Source organism: Mya arenaria, chromosome 8 (assembly GCF_026914265.1).
Source record: "Mya arenaria isolate MELC-2E11 chromosome 8, ASM2691426v1".
NCBI classification, from domain to species: Eukaryota; Metazoa; Mollusca; class Bivalvia; order Myida; family Myidae; genus Mya; species Mya arenaria.
In genome coordinates this window covers 7,249,000-7,270,318 of record NC_069129.1, presented here as the reverse complement: position 1 = coordinate 7,270,318, position 21,319 = coordinate 7,249,000, and the positions used below count along the sequence as shown (strand labels likewise).

At 36.5% G+C, this 21,319-nt stretch overlaps 1 protein-coding gene across 1 annotated transcript; it reads right to left on the bottom strand.

Annotated features, from left to right (window-relative positions):
* Positions 1-59: 59 nt before the first annotated feature.
* Positions 60-5,578, bottom strand: LOC128242271 (multiple epidermal growth factor-like domains protein 10). Its single transcript, XM_052959362.1, has 3 exons — positions 4,253-5,578; positions 3,107-3,195; positions 60-283 (listed from the first exon to the last, which is right to left on the bottom strand). Exons 1-3 carry the CDS (start codon positions 5,524-5,526, stop codon positions 72-74), a joined length of 1,575 nt encoding a protein of 524 aa, XP_052815322.1. The 5' UTR covers positions 5,527-5,578; the 3' UTR covers positions 60-71.
* Positions 5,579-21,319: the final 15,741 nt, after the last annotated feature.

Below are 21,319 nucleotides of genomic sequence, written 5' to 3'. Positions count from 1 at the left end.
TTGTATCAGTTTCTGATCAGTATCTTGATCTGCGTGTTTACCGCACATTATATAGATATCCTCCTTCTTTTTTAAGGGTGCATTTGTGCTTCAGCTGCAATGTCCCTGTCCTGTATTTCCGCTGTTGGTTCAATATCATTTACTTCCGCATAATAATTTTCACCCACAACCGTAAGATAATCAGCACCTACAAGTTCACCGAGTTCTACTTCATCACGAACGTCTTCATACTTTGATTGTTCAATGTTTACTTGCACCTCCTCGTGTGGTTGTAGGCTTTCACCTGAAAAGATCAAAGTATTGCTTTCGTTATTGCTAGAACATACTGTAAACCCTTGCTTTGATACGCTATGTCCTCAAAAGATCAAATATATCTATTTTTATTGTAAGAAAATATTGTGAGCCCTTGCTTTGATACGCTATGTCCTCAAAAGATCAAAGATCGCTATTGTTATTGTAAGAAAATATTGTGAACAATTGCTTTGGTACGCTATGTCCTAGAAGGAACAAAGTATCGCCATTGTTATTGTTAGGACATATTATGAACCCTTGCTTAGATACGCAATGTCCTAGAAGGGACAAAGTGTCGCCATTGTTATTGTTAGGAAATATTATGAACCCTTGCTTAGATACGCAATGTCCTAGAAGGGACAAAGTATCGCCATTGTTATTGTTAGGAAATATTATGAACCCTTGCTTAGATACGCAATGTCATAGAAGGGACAAAGTGTCGCCATTGTTATTGTTAGGAAATATTATGAACCCTTGCTTAGATACGCAATGTCCTAGAAGGGACAAAGTATCGCCATTGTTATTGTTAGGAAATATTATGAACCCTTGCTTAGATACGCAATGTCCTAGAAGGGACAAAGTATCGCCATTGTTATTGTTAGGAAATATTATGAACCCTTGCTTAGATACGCAATGTCCTAGAAGGAACTAAGTATCGCTATTGTTATTGTTAGGAAATATTATGAACCCTTGCTTTGGTACGCAATGTCCTCAAAAGATCAAGTATCGCCTTCGTTATTGTTAGGAAATATTATGAACCCTTGCTTTGGTACGCTATGTCCTAGAAGGGACAAAGTATCGCCATTGTTATTGCTAGAACATACTGTGAACAATTGATTTGGTACGCTATGTCCTAGAAGGGACAAAGTATCGCCATTGTTATTGCTAGAACATACTGTGAACAATTGATTTGGTACGCAATGTCCTAGAAGGGACAAAGTATCGCCATTGTTATTGCTAGAACATACTGTGAACAATTGATTTGGTACGCTATGTCCTAGAAGGGACAAAGTATCGCCATTGTTATTGCTAGAACATACTGTGAACAATTGATTTGGTACGCAATGTCCTAGAAGGGACAAAGTATCGCCATTGTTATTGTTAGGAAATAGTTTGAAGTGACACTCTTATTCAAAATCAATGCATATACATGTAAAACAAACATAAATTTTGAGTGATACACCCTCAACTACTTTCTAAAAATGCATTTATGGAAAATATCAATTATCATTAACAATACTATAACTGTTTATTTAATAGCTGAAAACATTTTTTTTTAAATGATTGGTGAATGGTTAAAAAATTTACTGCAATCTACTATGGCTTCAAAAGGTAGCAATACCGTGTTTTCTGCACATTTCTTTTAAATTTAACTTGGTATCCTTTATAAAAACCATTGTGTTCATCCTATTTGGTATATTAAAACAATTGTATTAAATTTGTTAAATGTTATTTGGGAATACTAGTGCATCTTTAATTCCTTGATTTGGTACGCTATGTCCTATAAAGAACAAAGTATCGCTATTATTATCGTTAGGAAATATTGTGAACCCTTGATCTGGTACGCTGTGTCCTCGAAGATCAACGTTCCGCGATTGTTACTGTAAGGAATATTGTGAACCCTTCCTTTGGTACGCTGTTTCCTCGGAGACCAAAATATCGCTATTGTTATCGTAAGGAAATATTCTGAACTCTTGCTTCGGTACGCTATTCCTTCTAAAGATCAAAGTATCGCTGTCGCTATTGTTATTGGAAGGAAATATTGTCAACCCTTGCTTTGGTACACTTTGTCTTCGAAATTTCGAAGTATCGCTACTCTTATTGTTGCTTTGGTACGTTTTGTCCTCGAAAGACAAAAGTATCGCTAATGTTATTGGTAGATTATAGTGTGAACCCTTGCTTTGGTACGCTATGTCTTCGAAAGATAAAAGTATCGCTATTGTAATTGGTAGTTTATATTGTGAACCCTTGCTTTGGTACGCTATGTCCTCGAAGGATAAAAGTATCGCTATTGTAATTGGTAGGTTATATTGTGAACCCTTGCTTTGGTACGCTATATCCTCGAAAGATAAAAGTATCGTTATTGTTATTGGTAGGTTATATTGTGAACCCTTGCTTTGGTACGCTATGTCCTCGAAAGATAAAAGTATCGCTATTGTAATTGGTAGATTATATTGTAAACCCTTGCTTTGGTACGCTATGTCCTCGAAAGATAAAAGTATCGCTATTGTTATTGGTAGATTATATTGTGAACCCTTGCTTTGGTACGCTATGTCCTCGAAAGATAAAAGTATCGCCCTTGTAATTGGTAGGTTATATTGTGAACCCTTGCTTTGGTACGCTATGTCCTCGAAATATAAAAGTATCGCTATTGTAATTGGTAGATTATATTGTGAACCCTTGCTTTGGTACGCTATGTCCTCGGAAGATAAAAGTATCGCTATTGTAATTGGTAGATTATATTGTGAACCCTTGCTTTGGTACGCTATGTCTTTGAAAGAAAAAAAATATCGCTATTGTAATTGGTAGGTTATATTGTGAACCCTTCCTTTGGTACGCTATGTCCTCGAAAGATAAAAGTTTCGCTATTGTAATTGGTAGGTTATATTGTGAACTTTCGTGTTTCTAAATATTATTTTATGGTAAATAAATCACACTTATACGGCGATGAATTGGAATGAAAGATAACCATGGCTAATAAGACTTTAAAAAAAATATGATAACAGGCTAAACATACATCTTTTATATTTGGTTTTTAAATAAAAATAAACAAAACCAGAGCTTAAATCACTTGTTATCAAATACAATATCCCACCTGGTATGTAGTCATATATTGAAGATATGTAATCATATTGAGCCGCGTCGTCCCCTGAAGGAGCCGATGTAACCATTCTACGCTTTCTTCTGTAATAAAATATGAATTTGTTAAAAAGGCATTCAATATTACTGAATTCCCGTTACTTCGAAACTCGAACAGGCGATACCTCGAAAACTGCGGATTGGTTGTGGTCTGGACTAGGTACAGACCTCGGTTAAGTCCCGACCTCTTTTCCTTCTAATTTGGTATCAAATATACTGGCGATAAATCGAAGCGTGAATAAGTCGATCACTCGATCATTATTAACGCTCCCAAATACGCAAACCATACACAGAAGTTTAAAAATCACTAGACGTCATAATTTCACACTTTTTCTTCGAAAGCGCGACTACATGTATTGTTAACACCGTTGCAAGTTGTAAAACATGCAATTAAAGACGAAGGAATTCTTTCTTGTCACTTTGCTTTTCACTGTGAAAAATGAGGAAAAAAGAAAAGCTTACAAATTGTCAAACACCTAATAGATCCAGTGACGGATCCATTACTGGGGCGATAGCTAGATCGGATAAATTAGATAATTCAAGTCCTCAACCGTCAAGTTCAGTAACGTCTACTCTAACCTTCTCGACCTCTAGCCACAAGATACCAACACGCCCACTCACACTCTTTACTAAAATACGGTCACGAAGATGAAAAAGAAACAAAGACCATTGACAAAAATTTCATACAGAACTAAAATGGAAATTCGGGATAACTCGAACCCTCCGATGACTCTAGGTTGCGTCCTCGAGTTATTGCAGTTTTACTTTATATACAATACATTACGTCGAACCTGTAATTTACATAAATAATGAAGATTCATTATCATACTGAAGAAGCCGATACAAAGAATTAATGCTTTGTCTGAAGTTTCCGAAATATTACATCTTATGAACGATATCATCTCTATAAAGAACATGTATTCAAGTTTATATTTCATAACTTATGAAAATCAACTTGACATTAAAATACATCATTTTCATTGTTTTGACACTTTAAGAATGACTTTTGACCACAATACGGTCGTATATAATTCAGTTGCTACAAAAACATTTCATACTTTTCGCAAGCATTATTAAACAATCGACTACAAAACTTCCTTACTTTTTGTAGCACATATAAGCGATCACACTGAAGCCCGTCACAGATAACAACGAGGACCCAACAGATGAACACGCAGTTGTTATCAGAAAAGTCGCGTCCTTTTGTGTTTCTTCAGAAGGTCTTGTTTCTTCACTAAGATGTGAGTGGTTGGAGGTCATTGATGATTTTGTTGTTGCAGAAGTTGGATCAATTTTGCTTTCGTTTGAACATTTTAATGTAAGACTGTCTTTTTCAAATCCACCTTGACATTTGAAACATGTTTCATAAACATCTCCTCGCCCTACGCATTGTTCGCAATGTAGGTCAATGTCTGAACAGGAGTGTTCACAATGCGATCCGTAAAATCCTTTGATGCATCCATGTAAACATCTCCCATCTTTTGAATCACACACATGGCTTGTGTGGTTCTTTGCACAAGTGTTATTGCACATTTTGTTACAGAACTGACCATATTTCGTCCAGTGACATGTTTGTATGCAGTGTCCATTTGTAACATTACATTCCTGATTTGGACAAGAGGATGGACATTGCTCGCATCTCCCGTATATGGTAGGAAAATATCCTTCAGTACATGTCTGACATGTTTGTCCTGATTGTGAGCAAACTTCACAATTCTCAAGCGTTTCGTTACATTTGTGTTCACATTTTAATCCAAACCAGCCTTCTGCACAATCTGATAAACAGTCTCCATTGTTGGCACATGCTTCTTCAGAACAATGCTCTGGACAGGGGATACATGAAAGTCTTCCTGAACAGCTACATTGATTTTTATTCAGTTCACAGTCAATACAGCTTACATTCTTGTTTTCACACTGCTTGACGCAATAAAATCCTTCGCTACAACCTTTCTTGCAAAGACCCGTCTCATCTAAACATACCTCCTCATTACATAACGAGTCACATACACACATCCCCCTGGTTATTGTGTATATACTCCTCTTTCTCCCCGTCATATACCTGGCCTTCGATTCTTCATTTCTGAACAAGAGACAATAATGCTCCAATGGACCGAACTGTTCACTCTGGGAATTTTGCTTGAACGTCAAACAGGTTCCAGTAGTTCTGTCACATAGATGCAAGTTACATGATTCTGAGCACGTTCCATTGCAGTGCGGTCCCCAATGGTTCTCCTTGCATCCATCAATACATTCTCCGCTATCTTCACACTTTTCCCATACACATTTGTCACACGATGATTTTGAATAAGCGAATATAATAAATTGAGTCCAAATGTATGCGTGTAGTGTAAAAAACGTTATAGAATCACACAGCATCACTTCTAATCGTATCTTAGAGGGATGCAACGAACAGTTAAGTGAAAGCACAACAGCCTCCTTTATTAAAACAGAAAACACTCCTTTCAACACAAACCGACTCTAATATTCATAAGAGCTTTGTACACGCCTCCTACGGGGACGACTTATTTCTCTTGCCTGCCGGATACGCACTACAGAACAATGTTCCATTTTATTTCCGCTAACATTGTTTCATGCTAAAAACTGACTGGTAATTGTTGAGATTGATAATTTCGGTCATCTTTCTGTTAATTATTTAGCTTAATACATAAAATCAATATGGAATAAACATAAATATAATCAATATAAAATAAAACGTGTTGTCTTATAATTAAGTTTTGTTTAGCCAGTTTCAATGTTATTTTCAATTGTATTCAAACAAGCCCGCCTATGAAAGGCGTCTGAGTATCGCAGTTCGTTGATCATGAAAGATAAAGAATCACGTCTCAACTTGTAATAATTTAAAAAAAAATGCCATTGACATCTAAGTGTTGAGGAAGTTTAAATAAGTGTTGGGATCGCCACTGATAATCAAATGGTCTTAGCAATATATAAAGATTGCTTAAAGCGATAAATGAATGCTTTAATAAAACAAGCAAGTGTTGGTGTAGTGTTTAATGGTACGGTTTATAGAAGTGCCAAGTGTTGGTGTAGTGTTTAATGGTACAGTTTATAGAAGTGTCAAGTGTTGGTGTAGTGTTTAATGGTACAGTTTATAGAAGTGCCAAGTGTTGGTGTAGTGTTTAATGGTACGGTTTATAGAAGTGCCAAGTGTTGGTGTAGTGTTTAATGGTACGGTTTATAGAAGTGTCAAGTGTTGGTGTAGTGTTTAATGATACGGTGTATAGAAAAGTCAAGTGTTGGTGAAGTGTTTAATGGTACGGTTTATATCAGTGATGAGTGTTGGTGTAGTGTTTAATGGTGCAGTTTATATCTGTGAAGAGTGTTGGTGTCGTGTTTAATGGTACAGTTTATATCAGTGACAAGTGCTTGTGTAGTGTTTATTGGTACGGTTTATATCAGTGGCGAGTGTTGGTGAAGTGTTTAATGGTACGGTTTATAGAAGTGGCGAGTATTGGTGTAGTGTTTAATGGTACGGTTTATAGAAGTGGCGAGTGTTGGTGAAGTGTTTAATGGTACGGTTTATAGAAGTGGCGAGTGTTGGTGTAGTGTTTAATGGTACGGTTTATAGAAGTGGCGAGTGTTGGTGTAGTGTTTAATGGTACGGTTTATAGAAGTGTCAAGTGTTAGTGTAGTGTTTAATGGTACAGTTTATAGAAGTGGCGAGTGTTGGTGTAGTGTTTAATGGTACGGTTTATAGAAGTGGCGAGTGTTGGTGTAGTGTTTAATGGAACGGTTTATAGAAGTGGCGAGAGTTGGTGTAGTGTTTAATGGTACGGTTTATAGAAATGGCGAGTGTTGGTGTAGTGTTTAATGGTACGGTTTATAGAAGTGGCGAGTGTTGGTGTAGTGTTTAATGGTACGGTTTATAGAAGTGGCGAGTGTTGGTGTAGTGTTTAATGGTACAGTTTATAGAAGTGTCAAGTGTTAGTGTAGTGTTTAATGGTACAGTTTATAGAAGTGTCAAGTGTTGGTGTAGTGTTTAATGGTACGGTTCATAGAAGTGGCGAGTGTTGGTGTAGTGTTTAATGGTACAGTTTATAGAAGTGCCAAGTATTAGTGTAGTGTTTCATGGTACAGTTTATAGAAGTGGCGAGTGTTAGTGTAGTGTTTAATGGTACAGTTTATAGAAGTGGCGAGTGTTGGTGTAGTGTTTAATGGTACGGTTTATAGAAGTGGCGAGAGTTGGTGTAGTGTTTAATGGTACGGTTTATAGAAGTGGCGATTGTTGGTGTAGTGTTTAATGGTACAGTTTATATCAGTTGCAAGTGTTGGTGTAGTGTTACTTGGTACAATTTATATCAGTGGCGAGTGTTGGTCTAGTGTTTAATGGAACAGTTTATATCAGTGGCAAGTGTTAGTGTAGTTTTTAATGGTACAGTCTATATCAGTGGCAAGCGTTGGTGTAGTGTTTAATGGTACAGTTTATATCAGTGGCGAGAGTTGGTGTAGTGTTTAATGGTACGGTTTATATCAGTGACAAGTGTAAGTGTAGTGTTTAATGGTACAGTTTATATCAGTGGCGAGTGTTGGTGTAGTGTTTAATGGTACAGTTTATATCAGTGACAAGTGTAAGTGTAGTGTTTAATGGTACAGTTTATAGAAGTGCCAAGTATTGGTGTAGTGTTTAATGGTACAGTTTATAGAAGTGCCAAGCGTAATTGTACTGTTTAATGGTACAGTTTATAGAAGTGCCAAGTATTGGTGTAGTGTTTAATGGTACAGTTTATATCATGGACAAGTGTAAGTGTAGTGTTTAATGGTACGGTTTATAGAAGTGCCAAGTATTGGTGTAGTGTTTAATGGTACAGTTTATAGAAGTGCCAAGTATTGGTGTAGTGTTTAATGGTACAGTTTATATCAGTGACAAGTGTAAGTGTAGTGTTTAATGGTACGGTTTATAGAAGTGCCAAGTATTGGTGTAGTGTTTAATTGTACAGTATATAGAAGTGGCGAGTGTTGGTGTAGTGTTTCATGGTACAGTTTATTGAAGTGTCAAGTGTTAGTGTAGTGTTTAATGGTACAGTTTATAGAAGTGCCAAGTGTTGGTGTAGTGTTAAATGGTACAGTTTATAGAAGTGCCAAGTGTTGGTGTAGTGTTTAATGGTACAGTTTATAGAAGTGCCAAGTGTTGGTGTAGTGTTTAATGTTACAGTTTATAGAAGTGCCAAGTGTTTGTGTAGTGTTTCATGGTACGGTTTATAGAAGTACCGAGTGTTAGTGTAATGTTTAATGATACGGTTTATAGAAGTGGCAAGTGTTGGTGTAGTGTTTTATGGTACAGTTTATAGAAGTGACAAGTGTTTGTTTAGTGTTTAATGGTACAGTTCATAGGAGTGCCAAGTGTTGGTGTAGTGTTTAATGGTACGGTTTATAGAAGAGGCGAGTGTTGGTGTAGTGTTTAATGGTACGGTTTATAGAAGTGGCGAGAGTTGGTGTAGTGTTTAATGGTACGGTTTATAGAAGTGGCGAGTGTTGGTGTAGTGTTTAATGGTACGGTTTATAGAAGTGGCGAGTGTTGGTGTAGTGTTTAATAGTACGGTTTATAGAAGTGGCGAGTGTTGGTGTAGTGTTTAATGGTACAGTTTATAGAAGTGTCAAGTGTTAGTGTAGTGTTTAATGGTACAGTTTATAGAAGTGTCGAGAGTTGGTGTAGTGTTTAATGGTACGGTTTATAGAAATGGCGAGTGTTGGTGTAGTGTTTAATGGTAATGTTTATAGAAGTGGCGAGTGTTGGTGTAGTGTTTAATAGTACGGTTTATAGAAGTGGCGAGTGTTGGTGTAGTGTTTAATGGTACAGTTTATGGAAGTGTCAAGTGTTAGTGTAGTGTTTAATGGTACAGTTTATAGAAGTGTCAAGTGTAGGTGTAGTGTTTAATGGTACGGTTCATAGAAGTGGCGAGTGTTGGTGTAGTGTTTAATGGTACAGTTTATAGAAGTGCCAAGTGTTAGTGTAGTGTTTCATGGTACAGTTTATAGAAGTGGCGAGTGTTAGTGTAGTGTTTAATGGTACAGTTTATAGAAGTGGCGAGTGTTGGTGTAGTGTTTAATGGTACGGTTTATAGAAGTGGCGAGAGTTGGTGTAGTGTTTAATGGTACGGTTTATAGAAGTGGCGATTGTTGGTGTAGTGTTTAATGGTACAGTTTATATCAGTTGCGAGTGTTGGTGTAGTGTTACTTGGTACAATTTATATCAGTGGCGAGTGTTGGTCTAGTGTTTAATGGAACAGTTTATATCAGTGGCAAGTGTTAGTGTAGTTTTTAATGGTACAGTCTATATCAGTGGCAAGCATTGGTGTAGTGTTTAATGGTACAGTTTATATCAGTGGCGAGAGTTGGTGTAGTGTTTAATGGTAAGGTTTATATCAGTGACAAGTGTAAGTGTAGTGTTTAATGGTACAGTTTATATCAGTGGCGAGTGTTGGTGTAGTGTTTAATGGTACAGTTTATATCAGTGACAAGTGTAAGTGTAGTGTTTAATGGTACAGTTTATAGAAGTGCCAAGTATTGGTGTAGTGTTTAATGGTACAGTTTATAGAAGTGCCAAGTGTAATTGTAGTGTTTAATGGTACAGTTTATAGAAGTGCCAAGTATTGGTGTAGTGTTTAATGGTACAGTTTATATCAGTGACAAGTGTAAGTGTAGTGTTTAATGGTACGGTTTATAGAAGTGCCAAGTATTGGTGTAGTGTTTAATGGTACAGTTTATAGAAGAGCCAAGTATTGGTGTAGTGTTTAATGGTACAGTTTATATCAGTGACAAGTGTAAGTGTAGTGTTTAATGGTACGGTTTATAGAAGTGCCAAGTATTGGTGTAGTGTTTAATTGTACAGTTTATAGAAGTGGCGAGTGTTGGTGTAGTGTTTCATGGTACAGTTTATTGAAGTGTCAAGTGTTAGTGTAGTGTTTAATGGTACAGTTTATAGAAGTGCCAAGTGTTGGTGTAGTGTTAAATGGTACAGTTTATAGAAGTGCCAAGTGTTGGTGTAGTGTTTAATGGTACAGTTTATAGAAGTGCCAAGTGTTGGTGTAGTGTTTAATGTTACAGTTTATAGAAGTGTCAAGTGTTAGTGTAGTGTTTAATGGTACAGTTTATAGAAGTGTCAAGTGTTGGTGTAGTGTTTAATGGTACGGTTCATAGAAGTGGCGAGTGTTGGTGTAGTGTTTAATGGTACAGTTGATAGAAGTGCCAAGTGTTAGTGTAGTGTTTCATGGTACAGTTTATAGAAGTGGCGAGTGTTAGTGTAGTGTTTAATGGTACAGTTTATAGAAGTGGCGAGTGTTGGTGTAGTGTTTAATGGTACGGTTTATAGAAGTGGCGAGAGTTGGTGTAGTGTTTAATGGTACGGTTTATAGAAGTGGCGAGTGTTGGTGTAGTGTTTAATGGTACAGTTTATATCAGTTGCGAGTGTTGGTGTAGTGTTACTTGGTACAATTTATATCAGTGGCGAGTGTTGGTCTAGTGTTTAATGGAACAGTTTATATCAGTGGCAAGTGTTAGTGTAGTGTTTAATGGTACAGTCTATATCAGTGGCAAGCGTTGGTGTAGTGTTTAATGGTACAGTTTATATCAGTGGCGAGAGTTGGTGTAGTGTTTAATGGTACGGTTTATATCAGTGACAAGTGTAAGTGTAGTGTTTAATGGTACAGTTTTTATCAGTGGCGAGTGTTGGTGTAGTGTTTAATGGTACAGTTTATATCAGTGACAAGTGTAAGTGTAGTGTTTAATGGTACAGTTTATAGAAGTGCCAAGTATTGGTGTAGTGTTTAATGGTACAGTTTATAGAAGTGCCAAGTGTAAGTGTAGTGTTTAATGGTACAGTTTATAGAAGTGCCAAGTATTGGTGTAGTGTTTAATGGTACAGTTTATATCAGTGACAAGTGTAAGTGTAGTGTTTAATGGTACGGTTTATAGAAGTGCCAAGTATTGGTGTAGTGTTTAATGGTACAGTTTATAGAAGTGCCAAGTATTGGTGCAGTGTTTAATGGTACAGTTTATATCAGTGACAAGTGTAAGTGTAGTGTTTAATGGTACGGTTTATAGAAGTGCCAAGTGTTGGTGTAGTGTTTAATGGTACAGTTTATATCAGTGACAAGTGTAAGTGTAGTGTTTAATGGTACGGTTTATTGAAGTGCCAAGTATTGGTGTAGTGTTTAATTGTACAGTTTATAGAAGTGGCGAGTGTTGGTGTAGTGTTTCATGGTACAGTTTATAGAAGTGTCAAGTGTTAGAGTAGTGTTTAATGGTACAGTTTATAGAAGTGCCAAGTGTTGGTGTAGTGTTAAATGGTACAGTTTATAGAAGTGCCAAGTGTTGGTGTAGTGTTTAATGGTACAGTTTATAGAAGTGCCAAGTGTAGGTGTAGTGTTTAATGGTACAGTTTATAGAAGTGCCAAGTGTTTGTGTAGTGTTTAATGGTACGGTTTATAGAAGTACCGAGTGTTAGTGTAATGTTTAATGATACGGTTTATAGAAGTGGCAAGTGTTGGTGTAGTGTTTTATGGTACAGTTTATAGAAGTGCCAAGTGTTTGTTTAGTGTTTAATGGTACAGTTTATAGAAATGGCGAGTGTTGGTGTAGTGTTTAATGGTACGGTTTATAGAAATGGCGAGTGTTGGTGTAGTGTTTAATGGTACGGTTTATAGAAGTGGCGAGTGTTGGTGTAGTGTTTAATAGTACGGTTTATAGAAGTGGCGAGTGTTGGTGTAGTGTTTAATGGTACAGTTTATAGAAGTGTCAAGTGTTAGTGTAGTGTTTAATGGTACAGTTTATAGAAGTGTCAAGTGTTGGTGTAGTGTTTAATGGTACGGTTCATAGAAGTGGCGAGTGTTGGTGTAGTGTTTAATGGAACAGTTTATAGAAGTGCCAAGTATTAGTGTAGTGTTTCATGGTACAGTTTATAGAAGTGGCGAGTGTTAGTGTAGTGTTTAATGGTACAGTTTATAGAAGTGGCGAGTGTTGGTGTAGTGTTTAATGGTACGGTTTATAGAAGTGGCGAGAGTTGGTGTAGTGTTTAATGGTACGGTTTATAGAAGTGGCGATTGTTGGTGTAGTGTTTAATGGTACAGTTTATATCAGTTGCGAGTGTTGGTGTAGTGTTACTTGGTACAATTTATATCAGTGGCGAGTGTTGGTCTAGTGTTTAATGGAACAGTTTATATCAGTGGCAAGTGTTGGTGTAGTGTTTAATGGTACAGTCTATATCAGTGGCAAGCGTTGGTGTAGTGTTTAATGGTACAGTTTATATCAGTGGCGAGAGTTGGTGTAGTGTTTAATGGTACGGTTTATATCAGTGACAAGTGTAAGTGTAGTGTTTAATGGTACAGTTTATATCAGTGGCGAGTGTTGGTGTAGTGTTTAATGGTACAGTTTATATCAGTGACAAGTGTAAGTGTAGTGTTTAATGGTACAGTTTATAGAAGTGCCAAGTATTGGTGTAGTGTTTAATGGTACAGTTTATAGAAGTGCCAAGTGTAATTGTAGTGTTTAATGGTACAGTTTATAGAAGTGCCAAGTATTGGTGTAGTGTTTAATGGTACAGTTTATATCATGGACAAGTGTAAGTGTAGTGTTTAATGGTACGGTTTATAGAAGTGCCAAGTATTGGTGTAGTGTTTAATGGTACAGTTTATAGAAGTGCCAAGTATTGGTGTAGTGTTTAATGGTACAGTTTATATCAGTGACAAGTGTAAGTGTAGTGTTTAATGGTACGGTTTATAGAAGTGCCAAGTATTGGTGTAGTGTTTAATTGTACAGTATATAGAAGTGGCGAGTGTTGGTGTAGTGTTTCATGGTACAGTTTATTGAAGTGTCAAGTGTTAGTGTAGTGTTTAATGGTACAGTTTATAGAAGTGCCAAGTGTTGGTGTAGTGTTAAATGGTACAGTTTATAGAAGTGCCAAGTGTTGGTGTAGTGTTTAATGGTACAGTTTATAGAAGTGCCAAGTGTTGGTGTAGTGTTTAATGTTACAGTTTATAGAAGTGCCAAGTGTTTGTGTAGTGTTTCATGGTACGGTTTATAGAAGTACCGAGTGTTAGTGTAATGTTTAATGATACGGTTTATAGAAGTGGCAAGTGTTGGTGTAGTGTTTTATGGTACAGTTTATAGAAGTGACAAGTGTTTGTTTAGTGTTTACTGGTACAGTTCATAGGAGTGCCAAGTGTTGGTGTAGTGTTTAATGGTACGGTTTATAGAAGTGGCGAGTGTTGGTGTAGTGTTTAATGGTACGGTTTATAGAAGTGGCGAGAGTTGGTGTAGTGTTTAATGGTACGGTTTATAGAAGTGGCGAGTGTTGGTGTAGTGTTTAATGGTACGGTTTATAGAAGTGGCGAGTGTTGGTGAAGTGTTTAATAGTACGGTTTATAGAAGTGGCGAGTGTTGGTGTAGTGTTTAATGGTACAGTTTATAGAAGTGTCAAGTGTTAGTGTAGTGTTTAATGGTACAGTTTATAGAAGTGTCGAGAGTTGGTGTAGTGTTTAATGGTACGGTTTATAGAAATGGCGAGTGTTGGTGTAGTGTTTAATGGTAATGTTTATAGAAGTGGCGAGTGTTGGTGTAGTGTTTAATAGTACGGTTTATAGAAGTGGCGAGTGTTGGTGTAGTGTTTAATGGTAGAGTTTATGGAAGTGTCAAGTGTTAGTGTAGTGTTTAATGGTACAGTTTATAGAAGTGTCAAGTGTAGGTGTAGTGTTTAATGGTACGGTTCATAGAAGTGGCGAGTGTTGGTGTAGTGTTTAATGGTACAGTTTATAGAAGTGCCAAGTGTTAGTGTAGTGTTTCATGGTACAGTTTATAGAAGTGGCGAGTGTTAGTGTAGTGTTTAATGGTACAGTTTATAGAAGTGGCGAGTGTTGGTGTAGTGTTTAATGGTACGGTTTATAGAAGTGGCGAGAGTTGGTTTAGTGTTTAATGGTACGGTTTATAGAAGTGGCGATTGTTGGTGTAGTGTTTAATGGTACAATTTATATCAGTTGCGAGTGTTGGTGTAGTGTTACTTGGTACAATTTATATCAGTGGCGAGTGTTGGTCTAGTGTTTAATGGAACAGTTTATATCAGTGGCAAGTGTTAGTGTAGTTTTTAATGGTACAGTCTATATCAGTGGCAAGCGTTGGTGTAGTGTTTAATGGTACAGTTTATATCAGTGGCGAGAGTTGGTGTAGTGTTTAATGGTACGGTTTATATCAGTGACAAGTGTAAGTGTAGTGTTTAATGGTACAGTTTATATCAGTGGCGAGTGTTGGTGTAGTGTTAAATGGTACAGTTTATATCAGTGACAAGTGTAAGTGTAGTGTTTAATGGTACAGTTTATAGAAGTGCCAAGTATTGGTGTAGTGTTTAATGGTACAGTTTATAGAAGTGCCAAGTGTAATTGTAGTGTTTAATGGTACAGTTTATAGAAGTGCCAAGTATTGGTGTAGTGTTTAATGGTACAGTTTATATCAGTAACAAGTGTAAGTGTAGTGTTTAATGGTACGGTTTATAGAAGTGCCAAGTATTGGTGTAGTGTTTAATGGTACAGTTTATAGAAGTGCCAAGTATTGGTGTAGTGTTTAATGGTACAGTTTATATCAGTGACAAGTGTAAGTGTAGTGTTTAATGGTACGGTTTATAGAAGTGCCAAGTATTGGTGTAGTGTTTAATTGTACAGTTTATAGAAGTGGCGAGTGTTGGTGTAGTGTTTCATGGTACAGTTTATTGAAGTGTCAAGTGTTAGTGTAGTGTTTAATGGTACAGTTTATAGAAGTGCCAAGTGTTGGTGTAGTGTTAAATGGTACAGTTTATAGAAGTGCCAAGTGTTGGTGTAGTGTTTAATGGTACAGTTTATAGAAGTGCCAAGTGTTGGTGTAGTGTTTAATGGTACAGTTTATAGAAGTGTCAAGTGTTAGTGTAGTGTTTAATGGTACAGTTTATAGAAGTGTCAAGTGTTGGTGTAGTGTTTAATGGTACGGTTCATAGAAGTGGCGAGTGTTGGTGTAGTGTTTAATGGTAAAGTTGATAGAAGTGCCAAGTGTTAGTGTAGTGTTTCATGGTACAGTTTATAGAAGTGGCGAGTGTTAGTGTAGTGTTTAATGGTACAGTTTATAGAAGTGGCGAGTGTTGGTGTAGTGTTTAATGGTACGGTTTATAGAAGTGGCGAGTGTTGGTGTAGTGTTTAATGGTACGGTTTATAGAAGTGGCGAGTGTTGGTGTAGTGTTTAATGGTACAGTTTATATCAGTTGCGAGTGTTGGTGTAGTGTTACTTGGTACAATTTATATCAGTGGCGAGTGTTGGTCTAGTGTTTAATGGAACAGTTTATATCAGTGGCAAGTGTTAGTGTAGTTTTTAATGGTACAGTCTATATCAGTGGCAAGCGTTGGTGTAGTGTTTAATGGTACAGTTTATATCAGTGGCGAGAGTTGGTGTAGTGTTTAATGGTACGGTTTATATCAGTGACAAGTATAAGTGTAGTGTTTAATGGTACAGTTTTTATCAGTGGCGAGTGTTGGTGTAGTGTTTAATGGTACAGTTTATATCAGTGACAAGTGTAAGTGTAGTGTTTAATGGTACAGTTTATAGAAGTGCCAAGTATTGGTGTAGTGTTTAATGGTACAGTTTATAGAAGTGCCAAGTGTAAGTGTAGTGTTTAATGGTACAGTTTATAGAAGTGCCAAGTATTGGTGTAGTGTTTAATGGTACAGTTTATATCAGTGACAAGTGTAAGTGTAGTGTTTAATGGTACGGTTTATAGAAGTGCCAAGTATTGGTGTAGTGTTTAATGGTACAGTTTATAGAAGTGCCAAGTATTGGTGTAGTGTTTAATGGTACAGTTTATATCAGTGACAAGTGTAAGTGTAGTGTTTAATGGTACGGTTTATAGAAGTGCCAAGTGTTGGTGTAGTGTTTAATGGTACAGTTTATATCAGTGACAAGTGTAAGTGTAGTGTTTAATGGTACGGTTTATAGAAGTGCCAAGTATTGGTGTAGTGTTTAATTGTACAGTTTATAGAAGTGGCGAGTGTTGGTGTAGTGTTTCATGGTACAGTTTATAGAAGTGTCAAGTGTTAGAGTAGTGTTTAATGGTACAGTTTATAGAAGTGCCAAGTGTTGGTGTAGTGTTAAATGGTACAGTTTATAGAAGTGCCAAGTGTTGGTGTAGTGTTTAATGGTACAGTTTATAGAAGTGCCAAGTGTAGGTGTAGTGTTTAATGGTACAGTTTATAGAAGTGCCAAGTGTTTGTGTAGTGTTTAATGGTACGGTTTATAGAAGTACCGAGTGTTAGTGTAATGTTTAATGATACGGTTTATAGAAGTGGCAAGTGTTGGTGTAGTGTTTTATGGTACAGTTTATAGAAGTGTCAAGTGTTGGTGTAGTGTTTAATGGTAAAGTTTATAAAAGTGCCAAGTGTTGGTTTAGTGTTTAATGGTACAGTTTATAGAAGTGTCAAGTGCTGGTGTAGTGTTTAATGGTACAGTTTATAGAAGTGTCAAGTGTTAGTGTAGTGTTTAATGATACGGTGTATAGAAAAGTCAAGTGTTGGTGTAGTGTTTAATGGTACAGTTTATAGAAGTGGCGAGTGTTAGTGTAGTGTTTAATGGTACAGTTTATAGAAGTGTCAAGTGTTGGTGTAGTGTTAAATGGTACAGTTTATAGAAGTGTCAAGTGTTAGTGTAGTGTTTAATGGTACGGTGTATAGAAAAGTCAAGTGTTGGTGTAGTGTTTAATGGTACAGTTTATAGAAGTGCCAAGTGTTAGTGTAGTGTTTAATGGTACAGTTTATAGAAGTACCAAGTGTTGGTGTAGTGTTTAATGGTACGGTTTATAGAAGTGCCAAGTGTTGGTGTAGTGTTAAATGTTACAGTTTATTGAAGTGCCAAGTGTTGGTGTAGTGTTTTATGGTACAGTTTATAGAAGTGTCAAGTGTTGGTGTAGTGTTTAATTGTACAGTTTATAGAAGTGCCAAGTGTTTGTTTAGTGTTTAATTGTACAGTTTATAGAAGTGCCAGGTGTTAGTGTAGTGTTTAATGGTACAGTTTATAGAAGTGCCAAGTGTTGGTGTAGTGTTAAATGTTACAGTTTATAGAAGTGCCAAGTGTTGGTGTAGTGTTTAATGGTACAGTTTATAGAAGTGTCAAGTGTTGGTGTAGTGTTTAATGGTACAGTTCATAGGAGTGCCAAGTGTTGGTGTAGTGTTTAATGGTACAGTTTATAGAAGTGCCAAGTGTTGGTGTAGTGTTTAATGGTACAGTTTATAGAAGTGTCAAGTGTTAGTGTAGTGTTTAATGGTACAGTTTATATAAGTGTCAAGTGTTGGTGTAGTGTTAAATGGTACAGTTTATAGAAGTGCCAATTGTTGGTTTAGTGTTTAATGGTACAGTTTATAGAAGTGTCAAGTGTTAGTGTAGTGTTTAATGGTACAGTTTATATAAGTGTCAAGTGTTGGTGTAGTGTTTAATGGTACAGTTTATAGAAGTGCCAATTGTTGGTTTAGTGTTAAATGGTACAGTTTATATAAGTGTCAAGTGTTGGTGTAGTGTTAAATGTTACGGTTTATAGAAATGGCGAGTGTTGGTGTAGTGTTTAATGGTACGGTTTATAGAAGTGCCAAGTGTTGGTGTAGTGTTAAATGTTACGGTTTATAGAAGTGCCAAGTGTTGGTGTAGTGTTTAATGGTACAGTTTATATAAGTGTCAAGTGTTGGTGTAGTGTTCAATGGTACAGTTTATAGAAGTGCCAAGTGTTAGTGTAGTGTTTAATGGTACAGTTTATAGAAGTGCCAAGTGTTGGTGTAGTGTTTAATGGTACAGTTTATATAAGTGTCAAGTGTTGGTGTAGTGTTTAATGGTACAGTTTATTGAAGTGCCAAGTGTTGGTGTAGTGTTAAATGGTACAGTTTATAGAAGTGCCAAGTGTTGGTGTAGTGTTTAATGGTACAGTTTATATAAGTGTCAAGTGTTTGTGTAGTGTTTAATGGAACAGTTTATAGAAGTGCCAAGTGTTAGTGTAGTGTTTAAAGGTACAGTTTATAGAAGTGCCAAGTGTTAGTGTAGTGTTAAATGGTACAGTTTATAGAAGTGCCAAGTGTTAGTGTAGTGTTTAATGGTACAGTTTATATAAGTGTCAAGTGTTGGTGTAGTGTTAAATGGTACGGTTTATAGAAGTGTCAAGTGTTAGTGTAGTGTTAAATGGTACAGTTTATATAAGTGTCAAGTGTTGGTGTAGTGTTTAATGGTACAGTTCATAGGAGTGCCAAGTGTTGGTGTAGTGTTAAATGGTACAGTTTATATAAGTGTCAAGTGTTGGTGTAGTGTTTAATGGTACAGTTTATAGAAATGCCAAGTGTTGGTGTAGTGTTTAATGGTACAGTTCATAGGAGTGCCAAGTGTTGGTGTAGTGTTTAATGGTACAGTTTATAGAAGTGTCAAGTGTTGGTGTAGTGTTAAATGGTACAGTTTATAGAAGTGCCAAGTGTTGGTGTAGTGTTTAATGGTACAGTTTATAGAAGTGTCAAGTGTTGGTGTAGTGTTTAATGGTACAGTTTATAGAAGTGTCAAGTGTTGGTGTAGTGTTTAATGGTACAGTTCATAGGAGTGCCAAGTGTTGGTGTAGTGTTTAATGGTACAGTTTATAGAAGTGTCAAGTGTTGATGTAGTGTTAAATGGTACAGTTTATAGAAGTGCCAAGTGTTGGTGTAGTGTTTAATGGTACAGTTCATAGGAGTACCAAGTGTTGGTGAAGTGTTTAATGGTACGGTTTATAAAAGTGCCAAGTGTTGGGGTAGTTTTTAATAGTACGGTTTTTATAAGTGCCAAGTGTCGGTGAAGTGTTTAATGGTACGGTTTATAAAAGTGCCAAGTGTTTGGATAGTTTTTAATATTACGGTTTATATAAGTGCCAAGTGTTGGTGAAGTGTTTAATTGTACGGTTCATAGGAGTGCCAAGTGTTGGTGTTGTTTTTAATAGTACGGTTTATATTGGTGCCAAGTGTTGGTGAAGTGTTTAATTGTACGGTTCATAGAAGTGCCAAGTGTTGGTGAAGTGTTTAATTGTACGGTCCATAGAAGTTTTATGTGTTGGTGAAGTGTTTAATTGTACGGTTTATAGAAGTGCCAAGTGTTAGTGTAGTGTTTAATGGTACAGTTTATAGAAGTGCCAAGTGTTGGTGTAGTGTTTAATGGTACGGTTTATAGAAGTGGCGAGTGTTGGTGTAGTGTTTAATGGTACAGTTTATAGAAGTGTCAAGTGTTAGTGTAGTGTTTAATGGTACAGTTTATAGAAGTGGCGAGTGTTGGTGTAGTGTTTCATGGTACAGTTTATAGAAGTGTCAAGTGTTGGTGTAGTGTTTAATGGTACAGTTTATAGAAGTGCCAAGTGTTAGTGTAGTGTTTAATGGTACAGTTTAAAGAAGTGCCAAGTGTTTGTTTAGTGTTTAATGGTACAGTTTATAGAAGTGCCAAGTGTTAGTGTAGTGTTTCATGGTACAATTTATAGAAGTGCCAAGTGTAAGAGTAGTGTTTAATGGTACAGTTTATAGAAGTGCCAAGTGTTTGTTTAGTGTTTAATTGTACAGTTTGTAGAAGTGTCAAGTGTTAGTGTAGTGTTTAATGGTACAGTTTATAGAAGTGGCGAGTGTTGGTGTAGTGTTTCATGGTACAGTTTATAGAAGTGTCAAGTGTTGGTGTAGTGTTTAATGGTACAGTTTATAGAAGTGCCAAGTGATAGTGTAGTGTTTGATGGTACCGTTTATAGAAGTGCCAAGTGTTAGTGTAGTGTTTAATGGTACAGTTTATAGAAGTGCCAAGTGTTTGTTTAGTGTTTAATTGTACAGTTTATAGAAGTGCCAAGTGTTTGTTTAGTGTTTAATTGTACGGTTTATAGAAGTGCCAAGTGTTTGTTTAGTGTTTAATGGTACAGTTTATAGAAGTGCCAAGTGTTTGTTTAGTGTTTAATTGTACAGTTTATAGAAGTGCCAAGTGTTAATGTAGTGTTTAATGGTACAGTTTATAGAAGTGCCAAGTGTTGGTGTAGTGTTTAATGGTACAGTTTATAGAAGTGCCAAGTGTTGGTGTAGTGTTTAATGTTACAGTTTATAGAAGTGCCAAGTGTTAGTGTAGTGTTTAATGGTACCGTTTATAGAAGTGCCAAGTGTTGGTGTAGTGTTTAATGGTACAGTTTATAGAAGTGCCAAGTGTTGGTGTAGTGTTTAATGGTACAGTTTATAGAAGTGCCAAGTGTTGGTGTAGTGTTTAATGGTACAGTTTATAGAAGTGCCAAGTGTTAGTGAAGTGTTTAATGGTACAGTTTATAGAAGTGCCAAGTGTTGGTGTAGTGTTTAATGGTACAGTTTATAGAAGTGCCAAGTGTTGGTGTAGTGTTTAATGGTACAGTTTATAGAAGTGTCAAGTGTTAGTGTAGTGTTTAATGGTACAGTTTATAGAAGTGCCAAGTGTTGGTGTAGTGTTTAATGGTACAGTTTATAGAAGTGCCAAGTGTTGGTGTAGTGTTTAATGGTAAAGTTTATAGAAGTGCCAAGTGTTAGTGTAGTGTTTAATGGTACGGTTTATAGAAGTGCCAAGTATTGGTGTAGTGTTAAATGGTACAGTTTATAGAAGTGCCAAGTGTTAGTGTAGTGTTTAAGGGTACAGTTTATAGAAGTGTCAAGTGTTGGTGTAGTGCTTAATGGTACAGTTTATAGAAGTGGCGAGTGTTGGTGTAGTGTTTAATTGTACAGTTTATAGAAGTGCCAAGTGTTAGTGTAGTGTTTAATGGTACAGTTTATAGAAGTGTCAAGTGTTGGTGTAGTGTTTAATGGTACAGTTCATAGGAGTGCCAAGTGTTGGTGTAGTGTTTAATGGTACGGTTTATAGAAGTGCCAAGTATTGGTGTAGTGTTTAATGATACAGTTTATAGAAGTGCCAAGTGTTAGTGTAGTGTTAAATGGTACGGTTTATAGAAGTGCCAAGTATTGGTGTAGTGTTTAATGGTACAGTTTATAGAAGTGTCAAGTGTTAGTGTAGAGTTTAATGGTACAGTTTATAGAAGTGGCAAGTGTTGGTGTAGTGTTTAATGGTACAGTTTATAGAAGTGGCGAGTGTTGGTGTAGTGTTTAATGGTACGGTTTATAGAAGTGCCAAGTATTGGTGTAGTGTTTAATGGTACAGTTTATAGAAG

What these genes read in the sequence shown, in the direction of transcription:
- LOC128242271 (XM_052959362.1), bottom strand. Translation starts at nt 5,526, where the DNA reads ATGCTGTGTGATTCTATAACGTTTTTTACACTACACGCATACATTTGG. An exon ending in GCTTATATGTGCTACAAAAA is followed by an intron (nt 3,196 to 4,252) that starts GTAAGGAAGTTT and finishes ATTTTATTACAG; the next exon opens with AAGAAAGCGTAGAATGGTTA. An exon ending in AATATATGACTACATACCAG is followed by an intron (nt 284 to 3,106) that starts GTGGGATATTGT and finishes TGATCTTTTCAG; the next exon opens with GTGAAAGCCTACAACCACAC.